The sequence below is a fragment of the Sciurus vulgaris genome (assembly GCF_902686455.1).
Source record: "Sciurus vulgaris genome assembly, chromosome: 2".
NCBI classification, from domain to species: Eukaryota; Metazoa; Chordata; class Mammalia; order Rodentia; family Sciuridae; genus Sciurus; species Sciurus vulgaris.
The window spans coordinates 92,615,102-92,636,125 of record NC_136462.1 but is presented as its reverse complement, the minus strand read 5'-3'; the positions used below and the strand labels follow the sequence as shown (position 1 = coordinate 92,636,125).

Genomic DNA, 21,024 nt, shown 5'->3' with positions numbered 1-21,024 from the left:
CTTAATAGATGCAGCAAAAGCATTTGATAAAATTTTATCTGTTCATGATTTTAAAAAAAGAAAGGGATAGAAGGAAACATCTTTATTCTGATAAATAGTATATACCAAAAACTCACAGCAAACTACCTACTCAATGGTGAAACATTAGAAGACATACCTTTAAAGTCATTTAACATTGTACTAAAGGGGGAAAAAGGTACGTGTGTGTGTGTATCTGTGTATGTGTAAACAGCCAAACTATTTTTTGATAGATCTTTATTTTATTAATTTATTTATATATGGAGATGAACCCAGTGCCTTGCACATGCTAGGCAAGGCTCTTATCACTGAGCCACAACCCCAGCCCAAACTAACTATTAACAGATGCTATCACTACCTGCATAGAAAATATTAGAGAACTGATAAATAGACAGTTGGAATTAGTAAGAGAATTCAGCAGGGTTGATGATTAATATACAGAAATGAAGTATATAACCATCATGAAAGGTGAAGTTCTGACTATAGGATTTGTCCAGTGACGTGATCAACAGTGGTTCAGGGTGCTAGGATTTACCACCCTTGGAGCTCAGTCCCTCCTCTATCTCTGACTTACTGGAACGGACAAGATTAGGAAATGATCTTTTACCCTTTTACAATACACATTACCAAACAAAGGTCAAGACAGACTTATGAAGAATAAAAGGTACAACAGACCAGATAACTTTGCCCATGTGAAGCATTAGTTTTAGGATAGGCTGCATGGACGTATTCAGGGTGCCATCCAGATCTCCCCTGCACGCTCAAATACCCCAGGGAGTCTTGCCTGTTGTTGGCAACTGTACTTGGCTAAAGGGAGCTTCCTAACCCAAAGATTCTCTCAGCTCTCTTGCTGAAGGCAGCCCACATCCAAAAACTGGCAGATTCAGGGGTACAGTAGCTAGTGCCTTAGCCCCCTTAGCCCTTTGGCCATCTCTGAAGGGCCATCCTAGTTTCAGAGCTCTGCATGTGATTGTCCAAGGCTCCTAGTGGAATCACATCACAGTGTACCTTCTCACTCTGCTTAATTCCGCTTCACTCACTTATTCCAACTAAATCCTAGTCTTAGAATCTATTTCCTGGGAAACCTGACCTGGGACATGAGCCAAGAATTTAAAATACTCGATAAACATGCATAAAGAGCTAAGAACAAAGGCAATATAAATATACAAAAAGAAACAAAAAGAACCAAGTTGTTTAAATAATTATATATCCACATGCAAAAAATTTTAAAAAGGATCTATACCCTTGCATGATGTAGAGAAATTAACTCAAATGATCACAGACTTAAATGTAAAGCTGAAAACTATAAAACTGCAGAAATAAAAGAGGGAAAAATACAACACTAAAAACATGATCCATTTAAAAAAAGATAATCTGGACTTCACAAAAATTAACAACTTCTACCATTAACCATCAATGGAATGAAAAGAGAAGACTTATATAGGTAGTGAGAAAACAGGTCACATATCTGCTAAAGGACTTATATTCAGAATATATAAACAACTCTTGAAATTCAATAGTAAGAAAATTAAAAGGTTAACATAAAATGGGCAAAAAGTGTATGAAAAAATGTTTGACATCATTAGTCTTTAGGGGAATGCAAACTACAATGAAGGAAAAACCCAAATTTCTACCAACACATAAATTGATAAACATTGGTAGGAAAAATGGAATACTACTAAGCAGAAAAAAGGAATCAACTATAGGTAAAAGCAAACTGGATTCATCTCAAAATAATTATACTTAGTAAAAGATTATTTTCCTTCCCCAGAAGAGTGCATACTGTGTCATTACATTTTTATAAACTCTAGAAAATGCAATCTAACTTACATAGAACAGATCAGTAGTTACTGTGGACCAGAATAGGATAAGAGTACATACAAAGGGTCTGGGGTGGTGGCTATATCAGAGAACTTGCCTAGCACATATGAGGCACTGGGTTTGATCCTCAGCACCATATATAAATAAGTAAAATAAAGGTCCATTGACAACTAAAAAAAATTTAAATTAAAAAAAATTACATATGAAGGTTGAAAATAAAGGATGTAAGAAGCCATCATATAAACAGGATCCAAAAGAAAGCCGGACAGTGAGTGATCTTAACAATATGAATGATATTATCATGGGTGACAAAGGACACCATGCAATAAAAGGAAAAATACACACATTGTATATATGCACATGCCTAACATATAATCTCAAAATGAGTAATTAGATATTCTTAGAACTCTAAACACAAAGTATATATTCTCTGGGCACATGCACAATAATTAAAAACAAAAAGTCAATTTTGCATGCCTATAACCCCAACTATTTGAGGCAGAAAGATTTCAAGTTTGACGCCAACCTGGACAACTTAGTGAGACCCTGTCTCAAAATAAAAAAAATAAAAGTGACTGTGAATGTAGCTCTGTGGTAGACTGCTTGCCTAGCATACATGAATACAGACAACAGCAACAACAAAAGCCACTCTCTGTATTAGTCCCTAAAGGAAACTGCACAAAGAAAGAATATCATATAGACTATGTTCTCCACTACACTGCAAGAAATTCCTTGGTTACAAAGAAAATCATAAAGAAAACTAAGAATTATTTAGAACAGGGGCTGAGGCTGTAGCTCAGTGGCAGAGCGCTTGCCTAGCACGTGTGAGGCACTGGGTTCCATCCTTAGCACCACATAAAAATAAATAAATAAAGGCATGCTGTCCATCAATGACTACAAAAAAAAAAAAAAAGGAATTATTTAGAGCAGGATGATAATAAAAGTACCACATGCCAAAAACTTGTAGAATATAGTCAGAGCAATATTTAAAGTTTTACATGTATTTCTTAGGTTAAAAATAAAGGAATCAAGCTTTTGACTTGGAAAAAGCTAATTCAAATAAATAAGAAAGCATTACAACTGACACCACAGAAATCTAAAAGACCATTAGAGATTATTATGACCAACTATATGCCAATGAATTTGATAACCTAGAAAAAATGGACAAATTCCTGGACACATACACCTTAACAACACAAAATCATGAAGGAATAGAAAACCTGAACATACCAATAATAAGTAATAAAATTAAATCAGTAATAGAAAGCTTCCTGTTAAAGCAAGCTTGAGAGCAGATGGTTTCTCTGCTGAATTCTAACAAACATTTAAAGAACTAATACCAATTCTCCTTAAGTCATTCCAAATAAATAGAAGAGGAAGGAATACTTCCAAACACATTGTTATGGTATGGATGCAAGGTACCCCCCTACCCACCCTACCCACCACACAAAGCACCTCTTTTAATGCAGGAATGTTCAGAGGTGAAATGATAGGACTGTAAGAGCTGTGACCCAATCAGTTCATCCTAGTTTGAATGAAATAACTGGGTGGTAACTCCAGGCAGGTGGGGTATGACTGGAGGAGGTGAGTACCTGGGTACTTGCCTTGGAAAAGGCTCATTTTCCCTGTGGCTGCCTGTAACTGTCTGCCTGTCTGTCTGTTGGTTGGTCTCTCCCTTTTCTAAGTTGTTCTTGTCAGTTATTTTGGTCACAGCAATACAAAGAGAAACTGGTACTAGGAGTGGGGTCACTGCCTTGACTAACCTAACCATGCACTTCAGAATCCTTTGGAAATGATTTGCAGAAGGAATTTGGAAAAAGTTTAAAAATGCAAGCTAGAGAAGTCTTAGAATTTTGTAAGTAGAGCTTAAGGGGTAATTCTGATGGGAGCTCAGAAAACCAGAATGCCAATAGTAATATATACTGTTCTCATGAGGTTTCAAAGAGAATTGAGTACAGAGGACACCTGTGTTACATTCATGGGAAAGAACTTATCTATATTTTGCCTTGAGACCTTGTATGAGGATGAATTTAAAAGTAATGAGCTAATTAATCTGGTGGAGAAAATTTCAAGGCAGTATAGCATTCAGGAAGTGGCACGGATATTGCCAGCAGCTTTTAGCCAGATTTACTCTAAGACTTGGGAACAGAAATCAGAGCTAAAGGATTTTAAAAACTTGCCATTTGGCCAGAAAAATGCATGTAAAGCTAAGGCAAAGGAAGATGTGACTGTTAAAGAGATTATAGCTACTAAAGAAATGCTCAGTACTTGGCACAGAGACAATTGGAAGGTGCCTTGAGCACAACTCAGGAATTTGCAAGACAACACCCACTGTAGGCTTGAGATGGCAGAAGTGAAAAATTCTTTTGAGATCATGGAAGTGCCCTGTTTCCATAGGAGGGGCCTAGGAAGTTATTTCATCGAACTCAGCTACCCAGGCACTCAGAGACCACTGGTGTGATCCCAGAGAGCTCAGATGCATAAGCTGATAGTAGATCTTGGTGTCATCCACATGGTGCCAGTTCTGCAGGAATGCAGGATGCTGGAGTTAGGGGGTCATGGAGGTTTCCACTGAGATTTCAAAGGCAAGCCTGGGAGGTGAGGCAAAGTATAGTACAGTTGGAATCTCTGTGGACTGCCCTGAAAGGATGATGTATGAAGCTGTGAAGGTGAAGCTAAAGCTGGAATGGAGACACCAGAAATTAAGAAAGGCCACTAACATGGACTGTCAGCTGGGAAAAGCTGCTGGCTACAGAGAGAGCCAAGTTTTAAAAAGAGGTCATGTGCACAACAGCAGACAGGGCCAAAGGGGTGGGACCTCCTAAGCCCTTGGGAGAGAACATCACCATCATGTGTCCTACATGCTATATGTACAGGCAGTTACTGGACCTATTTGCCCAGCTGGATTTTGGTCTTGCTTTAGCCCCATTCCTTCTTTCTATGCCCCTATTTCTCATGAAATGGGAATGTTTACTCTGTGCCACTGTACACTGAATATATGTCACATGCTTTTGATTTCTATAGGGATTTACAGGCAATAGTTTGCCCTGAGTCTCAGAGAAGACTTTGGACTTGGACTTTGAGGCAATTCTGAAAATGTTAAGACTATGTGACTTTTGGAGATAAACTAAATGCATTTTGCACTGAGACAGACATGAGCTTTTGGGGACCAGGGGTGGAATATTATGGTTTTGATATGAGGTATCCCCTCAAAGCTCCTGTGTTAATGAAGGGTTGTTTTAGGTGAAATGATTGGATCCTAAGAGCTGTCTCCCTCCCTCTTTCCTTCTTTCCCTCCTTCCTTCTCTCTCTACCCTTTCCTTTGGCTATGATGTGCTACCTTACCTGGGGCTCAGAGCAAGACTGAGATCTGTGAAACCATGAGCCCTAAATAACCCTTTCATCGTCTAAAGTTTTCTCACCAGGTATTTTGCTCACAGTGCTGCAAAAGCCAACTAAAACATGCACACTCTAAGACTAGTAATACCTGGCTTCCAAAACCAGATAAAGATAGAACAACAATGAAAAACTACAGGTCCACATCCTTGATGAAAATAGATTCAAAAATCCTGAATAAAATACTAGCAAATGGAATCCAACACCACAATGAAAAGATTATTCACTATGATCAAGTGAGATTCATCCCAGGGATACAAAGATGATCCAATATATGCAAAAATCAGTAAATCTGATAAGCCACATCAACAGAAAGGACAAAAACCATATGGTTATTTTAGTAAATGCAAAAAAAAAACGGCACTTGATAAAGTTCAATACTCCTTCAAGATAAAAACTCCCAATAGAGTAGTTCAGTAGTAGAGTACTTGCCTAGCATGAGGCACTGAATTAAATCCCCAAGCAGAAAAAAAAAAAAAAAAAAAAAACTCTGAATAAATTCAGTATAAAAGGAATATACATATAACAAACTAATAGATAAAATCACACTGAAGGGGGAAAAGTTGAAAGCCTTCTTAGTAAGACCTGGGACAAGATAAGGATATCCACTTTCACCTCTTTTATTCAACATAGTTCTGAAAGTCCTAGCCAGAGTAATCAGGCAAGAGAAAGAAATAAAGTACATCCAAATTGGAAAAGAAGAGGTCAAAATTGTCACTGTCTGCAGATGATGAGATCTTATATGTAAAAAGTGCCAAAAAATCCACCAAAAAACTATTAGACTAAATGAGTCCAGAAAGTTATAGGATAAAAAATCAGTAATGTTGCATTATATCAATAGTGAATTATCTGAAATAGAAATTAAGAAAGCAGGGCTGGGGATATAGCTCAGTTGGTAGAGTGTTTGCCTTGCAAGTATAAGGCACTGGGTTCAAATCCCCAGCACCACAAAAAAAAAAAAAAGAAGAAAGAAATTAAGAAAGCAACCCCATTTACGATAGCTCCCCCAAAAGTAATATACGTAGGAATAAATTTAACCAAAGAAAGACATTTACAATAATAATTATAAAACACTGATGAAAGAAACTGAAAAGGACATATTAAAAAAATTGGAGAGATATCCTGTGTTCATGGAGTGGAAGAATCAGCATTGTTAAAATATCTTTACTACCCAAAGTGATCCAGAGATTCAATTCAATCTCCATCAAAATAACCAATGACAGTCTTCACAGAACTAGGAAAAACAATTCTAAAATTTATGTGTAACTATATAGAAACCCTGAACAGCCAAAGTCATCTTGAGCAAAAAAGAACAAAGCAGGAGGCATTACACTATCTGACTTTAACTGTACAAGGTTATAGCAATCAGAACAGCATGGTATTGGCATAAAAACAAACATATAAACCAAGTGAACAGAATACATCCAAAAATAAACCCACACATCTAGAGCAGCTGATTTTTGACAAAGGTGCTAAGAACAGGCACTGGAAAAAGGAATGCCTTTTCAATAGATGATCCTGGGAAAATTGGATAGCCATGTGCTGAAGAATGAAACTAGACGACTATCTCTTTTTTGTTTTATTTATTTATTTATTTATTGGTACTAGGGACTGAACTCAGAGGTCCTTAACCACCGAGCCACACCCCAGTCCTTTTTAATATTTTTTTAAGAGACAGGGTCTCACTGAGTTCCTTAGGGCCTTGCTAAGTTGCTGAGGGCTGGCTTTGAACTTATGATCCTCCTGCCTCAGCCTCCTGAGCTGTTGGGATTATAGGCGTGCACCACTGCACCTAGCTAGACTACTCTCTTTTACCAGCTACAAAGATCAACTCAAAATGGATTAAAGATGTAAGACCTAAAACTATGCAACTACTAGAAGCAAACATAGGGGAAACACTTCAGGATAATGGAATGGACAAAAATTGTTTTTGGACAAGATCCCTAAATAACAGGAAATGAACAACAAAAAAAGATAAATGAAATTGTAGCAAACTAAAAACCTTTTGCCCAGCAAAGGAAACAATAAACAGAATGAAAAGACATCCTACAGAATGGCAGAAAATATTTCCAAGTTATGTATCTGATAAATATATAAGGAACTCTTAAAAACTCAACATCAAAAACCTAAATAATCTGAATAATAAATGGGCAATAGCTCCAAATACACATTTTTTTAAAAAATTTTGGTGTCAATGGACCTTTATTTTACTTATTTATATGTGGTGCTGAAAATCGAACTCAGTGCCTCACTCATGCTAAGCAAGTGTCCTACCACTGAGCTACAACCCCAGCCCGAATAGACATTTCTCAAAAGAAGACAAACAAATGCCAATGGGTACATGAAAAAATGCTCAACATCACTGATTATTAGGGAAATGCAAATCAAAACCACAATGAATGATATTATTAAAAAACTTTTTAAAAAATGCTGGTAAGAATGTGGTTAAAAGGGAATCTTTGCCCTTTGGCTTTGGCAGGAATGTAAATTAGTACAGCCATTATGGAAAACGGTATGGAGGTTCTTCAAAAAATTACAACTAGAACTACCATCTGATCCAGCAACATCACTACTAGGTATGTAGTCAATGGAAATGCAATCAGTATGTTGAGGAGACAGCTGCACTCCCACGTTCACAATAACCAAGAAACTCAATCAGCCTAAATGTCCCTCAACTCATCATGAAATGATAAAGAAAATGTGGGACAGATGGGCATGGTGGATCACCCCCCTGCAATTCAAGTTTCTCAGGAGGCTAAGGTAGAAGGATCACAAATTTAAGGTCAGAATGAGCATCCTGGTAAGACCCTGTTTCAAAATTTAAAAATCAAAATGAAAAAGGCTGAGGATGTAGCTCAGCAGGAGAGTGCTTGCCTAGCATGTACAAAGCCCTGGGTTTAATCCCTAGTGCTGGGGAGGGGGAAAATAAAAAGGAAAAGAAAATGTGGCACATTGCACACTGGAATATCATTCAACTATTAAAAAAATGGAATGCTGTCATTTGTGATGGATAGAACTAGAGTTCATTACATTATGTAAATTAATCCTGGCACAGCAAGACAGATACCATATGATCTCACTCATCTGGAATCTAAAAAGGTTGATCTTATAGAAGATGAAAGTAGAGACAGTAGGGGTTAAAAAGGGATAGGAAAAGGCCGATCAATAATATTATGTTACAGTTAGAAGCAAGAAATTCTAGTATTTTATTGCACAATAGGGTGATGGCAGATAACAATAATGTGCTATACATTACAAAAAGCTAGAAGAAAGGATTTTGAAAGTTTTTGCATAAATAAATGTTTGAGATAAATATGCTTAACCTGATTTAAACACACTTGATGTATATATATATGGAAACATTACATGATATCCTTCTATGTACAATTTTTATGTTTTTATGTATCAGTTAAAAACTGTTTTAACAAAAAAAAAAACAAGGAGAAATGCAGACATCAATGAATTTTAAAAATATATCTAGATGAAATGGATAAGATCCTAGAAAAGTAAAAAATACCAAAGTTGTTACATTAAGAAATAAATGTTTTATTAAACACACTGAACTGGTAAAGTATTCCTTCCTAAAGAAGCCTAGCTTATCAGAAGGCTGAGGCAGGAGGATTTAGAGTTCAAAGCTAGCCTTAGCAACTTAGTGAGGCACTAAGCAACTTAGCAACACCTTGTCTGAAAAAGTGCTCAGGGTTCAATTCCTGGTACCAAAAAAAAAAAAAAAAAAAAGGAAGAAAGAAAAAGAAACCTAGTTTTTCAGGTAAATTCAAACCTTTAGTAACAATTCCTGTCTTAAACCATCTAAGAACAGAAGAGGAAAACCATAGTGTTTTTCCACTAGTAAATATAGATGCAAAAAATTCTAAATATCATATTAACCAAATCCAACTGTACACTACAAAATAAACATCAAAATGGAGTAGAGTTTATCCTAAGAAAATTCAACATCTGAAAATTCTAACCAGAAGTTTACATATAAATAGACTAAAGGGAGAAACTCAAAAGCTAGAAACTGTACTTTTTATTGATATAGAAGGGGCAGTTGATAAAAATTCAACAACAATTACGTAACAACTCTTAGCAAACCAGGAATAAAAGAGAATTACTATAACTTGATGGATTTATGTTCCAGAAGCCTACATTAAACACTATATTAGTGGAGAACAAATATGTATAATCTTCAAGCACGAACAAATCATGGATGCTAATTATTATCCCTACTGTTTAGCAGTTTATATAAACTATCATCCTAGCTGTTTAATGTATTATTAAAGATCCTAGCTAAAAAGAGAGAAAAAAATGATTTTAGCTAACAATGTAAGAAAAAAAGTTAAAAAATTGCAGAAGTCTCATTACTTGCAGATGCTATGATCAACTACCTAGAAAAGTCAATAGAATCAAACTATTAGAACTAAGAGTTCGACAAGTTGCCAGGCATGTTAACTTAAAAAAATTAATAATAACTATTATTATTATTATTTGGTACTGAAAGTTGAACCCAGGGTGCTTTGCCACTACCTACCTTTGTAGTCCTTTGTAAATTTTATTTTGAGACAGGGTCTCACTATATGCCCAGGCAGTCCTCAGACATCCAAGCCTCCTGCCTCAGCATCCCAAGTCACTGGGTTTATAAGCGTGTGCCACTGTATCCAGCTTCAGTACTTTTATTTATTTATTTATTCATTCATTCATTCATTCATTCATTTATTTATTGGGCAGGCTGTTTCTTTAAAAATGACATTTGTATTAAAAGTCTTAAAATGAAGAGACAATGATTAAACGAGTGGAATTAAAAATTACAATTAGCACTTGGTCCATCATAATAGTACAATTTTGCTCTTTGCTTCTGAAGGAACACCCTATAACAGATAATCAAAACATTTCAAAAATAATATGTAAGGGAAGCTAAATACCTGAAATTTGAACAAAATGAGCAAAAAAAATGGGGGGTGGGGAGGGAACACCCATTGCAGATACAGACATTACATTTTAAAGGCTGAAAATAATAAAGAAATTCACTGAACCACAGGCCCTATTGTCCTGGCTCCTTCAGGAAGATTACTGAAAGGAAACTGGTAAGTGGTTTGGGGAAGAGCAGATTCTGGGACTGGTGGGAAGTCCACAGGTTTTTGGTAGAGTGCTTGCCTCGTATGCACAAGGCCCTAGGTTCAATCCCCAGCACCACACACACACACACACACACACACACACACACACACACACACACACAAAAAGAGAGTAATATTATTTCTGTAAGCAATAACCACTGAAGATATAATTAAAATAAAAACTGTTAAGTACCTAAGACTAAAATCTATTGACTAAAAATTTTTTGTTAAAGTACGAAGACACAGAAAAGTACACAAATCATAAACATACAGCATGAGAAAATTTCACAACTGAACATACCTCTATAACCAGCAACAGATCAAGAAATGGAACACACTGAAGTTACCAGTTTCCAGAAGCCTTTCTCATACCTTCCACTGACTAAAGAGCCAGTACTATCCTGACATCTAGATTGGGATAGTTCTGTCTGTTTCTGAATTCTATAGAAACGGATTGCTATGTAGCTGTTTTTTTAATTCTATAGAAACAGATTGCTATGTAGGTTTTCTTTTCTTTTCTTTTGGTACCAGGGATTGATCTCAAGGGCACTCAACCACTGAGCCACATCTCCAGCCCTATTTTGTATTTTATTTAGAGACAGGGTCTCACTGAGTTGCTTAGCGCCTCACTTTTGCTGAGGCTGCCTTTGAACTCACAATCCTCCTGCCCTAGGCTCCTCAGCTGTGCACCACTGCACCCGGCTAATGTAGGTATTCTTTAAAAAATTTTAAAGAGGAGAAAAAGATCCTAAAAGGGATGAGCAAGACACATATTTGCAAGACACTTTCCCTTTTTCCTTCTGGGCAAGCTATTTGTTTTTATTACCATGTTATCATTGTTACAATACTTCTCAAAACAGTCTATTATTTATAATTTAGGAAACCTCAAAAGAATCAAAAGAGTCTGAACTTTGATTATCATTTTTTAAAAAATATAGAAATATATCTAGCAAGGTATTCATCTCAAAATTTCAAAAGAACAATTCTGATACCTCATATAATTCAAAAAAATTTTACTTTCCTCCATTAATTATATTTTCCAAGGAGTTATAAACAAAGATAATAACAGGGCAGAAATAGATTTAATAAAAGAGATGAAAGGAATTATATATATCAGCTCCTTTTAGACAGGAACCTGCTTTGAACTATAGACAGAAGCTGGGCAGTGTCTTGAAATATTTTAAAGGTCTGGGCACAGTGGTGTGCACCTGTAATCCCAGCAGCTTGGGAGGCTGAGACAGGAGGATCACAAGTTACAAGTCAGCCTCAGCAAAAGCAAGGCACTAAGCAACTCAATGAGACCCTGTCTCTAAAATAAAATACAAAAAAGGGCTGGGGATATACTCAGTGGTCGAGTGTCCCTGAGTTCAATCCCTGGTACCTAACCCCCCCAAAAAGAACAATTTTAAATAAGAAATATGCATTCTAGAGCATAGACTATTGCCCATAAAGCATCAAATGAAATGATACTTCATGGTCATTTAAAACCCATATTCTGTCTACATAATGGCTATGTCTTTAAAACCCAGGATTTTTTGAAATAGTGACCAGAAAAGGAAATCACATTTGTGATAGATTACTATGCTTCCAGCCTTAGGAGATCTGAAGCTAAGCTTCTTAGCAGTTCCACGTACAGACCAATAGGTGCTTTTTCAGCCTTGTCTGTGCTTCGGAATTACCTGCAGAGATCTGTCTGTTGGTTGGCAGGTGGTTTCTTCAAATAAAAATGTACCTGCCCTTCCTGACCTACAAATCATAAGCTCGGCAAGAAAGGACTTGGTGTAAGAACATGCTTTAAAATTTCCCAGGTGATTTGTCTAGTCAAGGCAGAAAAACATTAACAATTGACTGAAGATCTCACTTCACATTATCTACATTATTCACATGCCCATGAACTAAGTGTTATAAGTCATACAGCATATGCCCATTTGAAAATTTATTGATCACAATTTAAGTTGGCATTCAAACTTAAGAACACAGAACTCCAAGAGTCAGAGCCTGTTCTGAGCTCCAGACAGGTTAGCTAATATTAGTTGTGTTTTACTTGGAAGATTATCATGTATATAACTGAAGTATAAAGTTATAAAATCACACTATAATTTAAGGCACTAAAATTAGAATCAATTGTTTCCTTGGAGTTACTGCCAACTATATAAACAGATTGCTGACTGTTGGAAATGAAACCAAGACCTCCCCTTTGTTCAACTCATTAATAACAATAAAAATCCTATCTCTATTATTAAAAATAGAGAGTGTTTTTATTTTCTGCTTACTTTACTAATTCTCTCAAGCCTCTCCAAGCTAGGCTTTAGGCACATCAAGAAGAAACAAAAGTCATGTACTCAATTTCTGAAGTAATAATCCATTTTCTTTCTAGAACAACATAAGATGAAAGACAAACCTCAGCCACAGTACTGCGAATACGATCCACCACCTGCTCAAAATCCACCAAACTGAAAAGTGGCTGCTGCTTGAGTCGATGCAGCTCTGCAGCAAAAGTGTCCTCCTGATTTTTCAAAATGGACCCTGCAGAATAAGAAGGCAGTGTCAAAAGAAGACAGGACAGACAAAGCGTGTCTGAGCAGACAGCAGTTTCACCCACTTCTCAGGAACACAAGTCAGCACTGTGGTGGAATCACAATCCATGAGTATTTTCAGCCACTCTCTACCAGGTGTGCTTTGGGTCACACAATATTACTCAAGAAGTGCCTCTGAGGATGTGGCACACTGAACAAGGAAATTCCTACCTTTTCTAGTCAGGTTCACATTTTGATTCTCAAACATTTGGACAGATTCTCCAACAAAGAGGATTTTTTCAGCAACCCTCACTGGAATGTAGGATGGCAAAATCTCCACCCGTAGGGAAAACTGTTTGAGAGATGGTGCCAGCATGTTCTCTTCCTCAATCAGGCGCTAATTAAGGAAATAATATGTATCAGAGATGATGTATGAAAAAGAGAACAAGAAAATATCTAGTAACTCTCCCAAGCCATATTTATATTCTCTAAAATCAAGACTATAAGCCTGAGGTTGCACAATTCTTGGAGAGATATATTTCATTTTTATGTTGCAGAATGGTATGGTAGAAATAACAGTGTTGTTTTTTTTTCCCCCCTACCATCATTTAGTCCTCACCCTGACTTCACTGTGTAAAAACTTGGGCAGCAGATCAGCTTCCTTACTTGTATAATGCAAAAAGCTGGTCTTTATTTTTCCAGGTCTTACATACATGTTTGCTCTGCTGGGGTTCTCAGGCCCTGACCAGACTCTTTTTCTCCTGCTCTATATTCTTCTGGGATAATCACATCTTCTGTGGCTTCAGGATATATCAGAACAGACAGTTTTAATCTTTTTAGGCCACAGGCCTCTCTGAAATGATAAAATCTATAAACCTTCCAGACAAATAGACAGACCTGTAACATTTCAGAGAACCACTTAAAGCTACCCATGCACCCCAAATTTAAAACTTCTGAGCTATATGCTGATGCCTCCATGTTTAGGTTCAGCGCAAGCTACACTGCTCTCAAGAGGCCCAGGCTCAACCCACTGGATGTTTCCCACAAGTTCCTCGAACTCAACATGTCCAAAATTAGACCCATCTTTTCCCAATAACAGCAGTGCCCATTCCCTATCAACACACTTGTTTGGATGCTGAAGGCAGAAAGGGTATCATCCTTGAGTCTTCCCTCAACTCATAGCCAATGACCTATTGATTCTAAGACCTATTGATTCTACCTCCCAAACATCTCTCAGACCTATCTACTTTTCTCTGTATTTACTGCTACTGCCCTTGGACTAGGGCACTATAATTTTTCTCCTAAGTATTCCCAACATTCTCTTAATGGGTCTACCTGCCTCCAATACTGTTTTGTTTTTTTTTTTTTAAATGATTCCCCACACAGCATTCAGAGTGATCAGAAAGTCTGATAGTGTTATTATCTTTCCTAAAATTCTTCAAGGGTTCCTTCCTGCTGTTCACAGGGGCCTTCATGATCTTGCCTGTACTTTATAGTCCCATCAATTGCCACTTGCCCTCTCCCCTGCCACCATCTCTCACATATATTACTTCAGGCTACCATTTCAACTGAATCACTAATGGTTCCCCAAATAAGCCATGTCTTTCAAGGAATCTGTACCTTTACCTGCATCATTCACTCTGCCTGGTATGTCTTAACCTGCCTCTCAAGCCCTTTGTAATTCAGATATAACATTCCACTGAAAAGCCTTCTTCAGTTACTCCAAAACCCTCCTCCAAGACATCTTCCAAGAATGTCTATGCTTATTCTTTTTCAGAATATACCAATGGTCTACTTTTCTTTGCTTGCTACTGAACTATAAGTCCATTGACCCATTATGTCCCACCATCCTAGAGAACACCTATAAAAACCACAAAATTTTATAGGACACCTATAAAATTGCTCAATTTAAGATTTTATAGGTGTCCTATATATAGGATGGTGGCACATAAAGGATTAAGGATAAGGATTACATTTTGTCTATGCAGTCATGGCACCCAGAATCATATCTAGTATGTAACAGGCATTCAAGAAAATGTTGTACAATATAAACAGATGGCTGGATGGATGAATATAGGCAATACAGGACTTTGAGAAGTCTAATAAGAACTCCAAAAGGCATTTTTAAAAGCTACAGGATAGCTCTTATTTGTGGAGATGAGACTTATTAACCTCTTAAGTGCATGTAATGGTAAAAGGGGAAGCAAAAGGAATTTCAAATTAAATTCTTTTTTCTTGTGCTGGGGATCAAACCCACAGCCTTTTACATGCTAGGCAAGTGTTATACCAGTGAGCTATATCCCCAGGCCCTCGCAATCATATTTTCTACTTTGTTGCCTCATAATAGTTAGGAGAAAGCAATGTTTACATCTAAAGAATTTTGGAAAGGTGCTCAGGCTGTGATATCTGAAGAGGAATCAGCAAAAGATGATTTAGCTGCAGACTTCTGACTCCTGGCAGGAGTATGCTGGGCTTCTTGCTGTGTTCTCACCAAGTCCTGGAGTTCTCTCAGTTGTTTTCCTGTCAATCCCCCAATGCCCAGATCTTCCTCATCCTCTTCTGACTGGGCATTGGTATTACCAGAAGACGGACCCTGTTTGATAAAGAACTCTTCATGCTGGTCCAGTAGGAGTCCATGGAGCATCCAGGCCGAGAGTTGTTTATACATGACTCCATGACAAACAGCCAGGATTCTGAGAAGAAAGTAAAAACGTTAGTGGTCCACTTAAAGAATAATGAATCCCACAGAGGTCATGCTACAGGATAAAGAGAGGCATGAAAGTTTGGTGAGTCATGGGGGAAATTAAGTTAAAAATAATTGTGCTATTTTAATTTAATTATTTGTGGATGAACTAAGTGATTAAATTTTCATAGTTGCAGTCTACATTCTGAAGTTGAAAAGGTTAAGTAAATGTCATAACATTTTTTCAGGAGAGGCATATTTTCTTTCCTTCTTTTGTGTAAAGTTTCAAAACTTTTGATCTTATTAAAATTAAATGAACTTAATGGAGTCTCTTTTTAGCTAACACAGCATTGAATTTATTTTTCTTTTTGTTAGAATCACTTAGAGAAAAAGATTCAATATGTTAGTGCCAGTAATATATGAAAATGTACTATCCAACAAAATGCAGAAATGAAAATAAAATGCAGAAAGGTTGTTGGGAAATAGGATATTGAGATAATCACCTACCAGATAACAGATTACAAAGGGAAAAAGGAACTTCTATAATGGACAAGAGATCTGATCTAATGTCACAAGAGCAATAATGGGTTAAACTTACTTTCTATGCTTTCTGACATGATGGAATGAGAAATACTATCACCTATGTTGTTCTCTTGCCAAAAATATTTAACTTGAATCTAATCATGAGGGAAGATTCAGATAAATTTAGAATGCAGGACATTCTCTAGACAATTGGTAAGGGCTCTTATAAAATGCCATCATCATAGACAACAACAAAAGGCAAGTGGGATCATTCCAAATTAAAGGACACTAAAAAGACAGGAACAAATGCAGTGTGAAAACTGGATCCTGAACTGCAAAAACAGAATAGTTGTAATGGATTTTATGGGAACAATTGGAGAAATGTGGATATATTCTAGATATTGTATTATGGAATGACTGTTAGCTTTCCTAGGTGTAATATGGTACTGAGGTTAGATATGAGAATGCCTTTTTTCCTAGAGATACAAAATGAATTTTTGGGGGTTAAGTGTTAAGGCATCTGCAACTACTTCCTAATGATTCCATTTTAAAAATTAGGGAATGTGTGTATTTCACATATACACAGAGGAGAAAGAAAAAAAATGTGGCAAAATGTTAAAAACTGGTAAAACTGAAGAATGTACAAGCGTTTCACTGTAATAATCTTTCAACTTTTTTGTAGGTTTGAAATTTTTCAAAATAAAAAGTCGGGAAGAAAAAGAAACTACAGGAGCTGAGCACAGTGGTGCATACCTGTAATCCCAGCAGCTCGGTAGACTGAGGCAGGAGGATCGCAAGTTCAAAGTTAGCCTCAACCATTTTGCAAGGTCCTAAGCAACTTAGCAAGACCATGTCTCAAAATAAAAAATTATGGGGCTGGGAATGTGCTCAGTGGTTTAGTGCCCCTGGGTTCAATCCCTGGTACCAAAAATATTAAAAAAAAAAAAAAAGAAACTACAGGAGCTTGAGCCCACTATTTTTAGTATACTAATTCAATTAGAATGTCTCTTTTTACAAAAGTAAAATGGAAAACCATTTATTTACATTTATGCACATCTGTAGAATTTGGTCGCTCAAAATATATATCAAATATGTATGTATTAATATTATCTACATAAGATTTTATATTTTGTGCAAATAATAGAGGATTCAGTCCCCATTGCATGTTCTGGAAAGTTTCCTGCTCTTCTGAGGGTTTACTTGTTCAGTGTTTAGAGTATAGATTAAGAATTGTGAGCTGGGCTCAGTGGTACACACCTATAATCCCAGCAGCTTGGGATATAGGATAATAGTTCATACAACATCAACTCCCATTCTACACTCAATGAAGTGGGTACAGTAGAAAATGCGGATTGTAGCAGCTGGGATGGAGACAGGAAGATTGCAAGTTCAAAGCCAGCCTCAGCAACTTAGCAAAGCCCTAAGCAATTCAGTGAAACCCTGTCTTTAAATATTAAAAAAGGCTGGGAATGTAACCCAGTGGTTAAGTGTATGTCCCTGGGTTTAATCCCCAATAGCAAAAAAAAAAAAAAAAAGAGGTGCGAAGAGGGGTTGAGGGTGTAGCTCAATGGTAGAGTGCTTGCCTAACATGTGAGGCCAGGAGTTCAATCCACAGAGCTGTTTAAAAAAAAAGAGTTGTGAAGAGTCTCAGAAATCATCTACTACGATTAATATCATAGTCCATTTTTTATGTTTAATATTTATTTATTTATCTGTTGTGGTACTGGGAAATGAGCCCAGGGGCATTTTACCACTCAGCTACATCCCCGGCCCCTTCTATTTTTTGAGATAAGGTTTTGCTAAGTTGCTAAGACAGGCTTGAAATTTGCAATCCTCTTGCCTCAGGTCTCTCAAGTTTATGAAGTTAGAGGTATGAACCACCATACTCTTCCATACTCTTTTTTAAAAATGAGGAAGAGGGGAGTGGGAGATCCAATAAATAGTCTCTAATAATACTTAAAGTAAATTTTTATATAGTTGTAATTATTAAAACAATTTTGTATCATCTTTTGATAAGTATCATATGAAATATTTTTACATGTTATTATGGTATTTATAATCTTAATGGCTTTATAGTCTATCAAGTGAATATATCTTTATTTTTCTTCTGGTAATTTTCAAATTTCCTGATGCAGACAACATTGCAATAAATATGTTTGTACATACAGTTATTTTCTTCTTTCAAATAATTTTGTGAGAATAAAATTCCCAAGAGTGACATTGTGGGATTACAAAGTATTTTAAGGAACATGACATGAAAATACTGCAATTCAGCTAACCCTGGCTTTGATACTTTATTTTGTAACCCTCTCTTTATAGGTGAGCTTGAGTCACCATAAGGATTACATGGGCTCCTCTGCTCATGGGCTTTTCTATCCTGGTCAAAATTCTACAGAGGGAAACCTGAGATGACCTGACAATAAAATACAAGAGAAGTCAAGTCACTTCAACTACCCCAGATATCCCCAACCCCAATTAAGCCATGACTTACTTTTCTAGTGCACTTCGAACAGGAGGTAACCCTCCACAGCTGTGTTTGTAGACTGTTTCTAGGATTTGACAACCATGAATCTAAGGAAAACAGACTTGTCAAATGGATTTTAACAGTTCATGCAACATCAACTCATGCTCTATACTCAATCAAGTGGGTACAATACCCACTTGGATATGAGGCATTCCCCCATAAAGCTCATGTGCTAAGCAATGCATGAATGTTCATAGGTGAAATGATTAGATGATAAGATATATAACCTCATCAATGGATTAATCCATTTGATGTATTATTACTTTGAATGGACTACTGGGTGGTAACTATAGGCAAGTGGGGTATGGCTGGAGGAAATAGGTCCCTGGGGGTGTGGCTTTACAATATATTTTATCCCTGGCTATTCTCTGACTCTCTGTTTCTTGGGTGCCATGAGTTGAGCAGCTTTCCTCCACCACACACTTCTGCCATGATGTTTTGCCCTCATCTTGGGCCCAGAGCATTGGAGCTGGCTGACCATGGACTGTAAAACTGTGAGCCCAAAATAAACTTCTTCTCTAAGTTGTTCTTGTTGGGTATTTTGGTCACAGGGATGCAAAGCTGACTAATACAAATTGTTAACTGTGTTCAGAAAAGGCATTCTCCCTGACATTGGAAACTCTTTTTAATGCACAGCATGAAAACTTGGGACAAGAATAGGCATAATTTATCTTATAAACACCTGGATTTTACCAGTGATTTCATATTCTCAGAAAACTTCCAGGATCTTAACCATACATCTATCACCTTCCTTTTAAGAATTAACTTTCTGCTTCTCCTCAAGATCCAGACCTAACAATTCTATACCCTTACTGTAAATTTCTCTCACCTCCAAATATTCATAGCATTTTTACCTTGCCCTATGAACATTCCTGGATCCATCTATTAAAATTTTCTCTGCTTTCTGAACCAGGTCATGCTTAAAGACAGGGCCATGTCCTATTTTTATATTCTTGACACTTAGCATGATACACAAGCAGATTCTGTTGAATAAGTAAACTAACAAGTAAAAACTTACTAAGAACTAGTATATTTTCTACCAAAAAGAATGTAAGACAACTTTGATTATTAATATTTCCTTGGTGTTTATCACAGCAAAAGGAAAAAGGAAAGTTCTCACCTTTTGACTTTTAATTTGCTCTACTACAACCATCACAGAGGGAAAAAGGAGCTGAAACTGCAAAGTAGAGAATAATTAAAGGTAGGTAATCAAATGCAGAGGAAAAAGAATCAACTCAGGATTTCCCAAACAGTTCAAGTTAAGACAAACGGCAATACCACAGTCAAGATTTAGTACAGTAAGGCAATTTGATGTGGGGATAGGCTGCAAACAGGAAGAAGGTGGCAGACAGAAGTAGTATCTATTTCTGAGGCTGGCATATTTGTTAATATTGAATTCAATGAGAGCATTAACATGAGACATTAATTATTAACTAAAATTTGGGATACTTTAAGCAGTCCTTATCTAGTAAAGAATACAAAATACACAAAATATAAAATGTTGGGCTCTGGTACCATAAAGAAAAACATTCTCAAAACGAGTGGCATAAATAAGATTATTCTAATAATATCAACAAATTCCAGGGCATTTTGTCATTTGGAAGCATACCTGATCTAAGGAGTAACTGACATGTGATATGGAGAGATGTGGGTCAGCCAGGAACTATAATAAAAAACACCATGATTAGGGCTTTGCACAAAACATCTTGAATCAATTTTATAAAACTAGAAGAGAATCTGAGAATGTGTTAGTTCTAGGTTACAGAGCTCACTGGAACCTTTGCCATGGTTCATAAGCCACTTTGATCATGTTTTGGGCACTGTTCCCTCCAACCAAAAAGGCAATAGCTCAGTTTTAACTACCTGACCTTATCAAAGACCATTTTAGATTTGAGAATATGCTCTAATCTGCTATCCCAGAAGTACGTCTTCCTACATCTCCACTTTCTCACCTCTTGTTCCAAATCAAGCAGTGCTTGGCGATAAGGCTGCAAAACTGAATCCAGCCCTGTGCAGAAGGCCCTCAGATAGATTCCATGTAGCCCACCTGGGCCCTGCTGAGATGGATGGTGATCCTAAAACCAAACAAAGAAAAGTCAACTTCTCGGCTCAGGCCCTAAAGCCTGAGGAGGACATTATCCTTTAATAGGGGTATTGTTTTTGTTTAAAGAATTCCAAATCAAAGCAATATTTCAGTGAGGAACAGCCAGCAGAAGATAAAGATTTTGAGCACTGATAATATTATCACATTTTAAAATGTGATAATATTTTAATTTTCCAAGCAGTACCAGATCTCACAACCAATCAAAGTACTTTATGTCAGTGGATATTTTTCCACAGCTTGATTTTGACCTTATCATTCCCAGTTTACAACTCTTTGGTGGCTTTCCATTGCCCCAGAATAACATCCAAATTCCTCTACATGGT

General features: G+C 36.7%; 1 protein-coding gene across 1 annotated transcript in view; it reads right to left on the bottom strand.

Moving 5' to 3' along the window:
• Positions 1–21,024, bottom strand: part of TUBGCP4 (tubulin gamma complex component 4) — a 45,854-nt gene that overhangs the window by 17,769 nt on the left and 7,061 nt on the right. The window contains exons 3-9 of the mRNA XM_079127778.1: positions 20,550–20,672; positions 20,207–20,260; positions 19,718–19,774; positions 18,565–18,644; positions 15,360–15,561; positions 13,100–13,265; positions 12,754–12,878 (exon numbers count right to left, since the gene is read on the bottom strand). Of these exons, the coding sequence (XP_078983904.1) occupies positions 12,754–12,878; positions 13,100–13,265; positions 15,360–15,561; positions 18,565–18,644; positions 19,718–19,774; positions 20,207–20,260; positions 20,550–20,672 (807 nt within the window). The remainder of the gene's footprint in view (positions 1–12,753; positions 12,879–13,099; positions 13,266–15,359; positions 15,562–18,564; positions 18,645–19,717; positions 19,775–20,206; positions 20,261–20,549; positions 20,673–21,024) is intronic.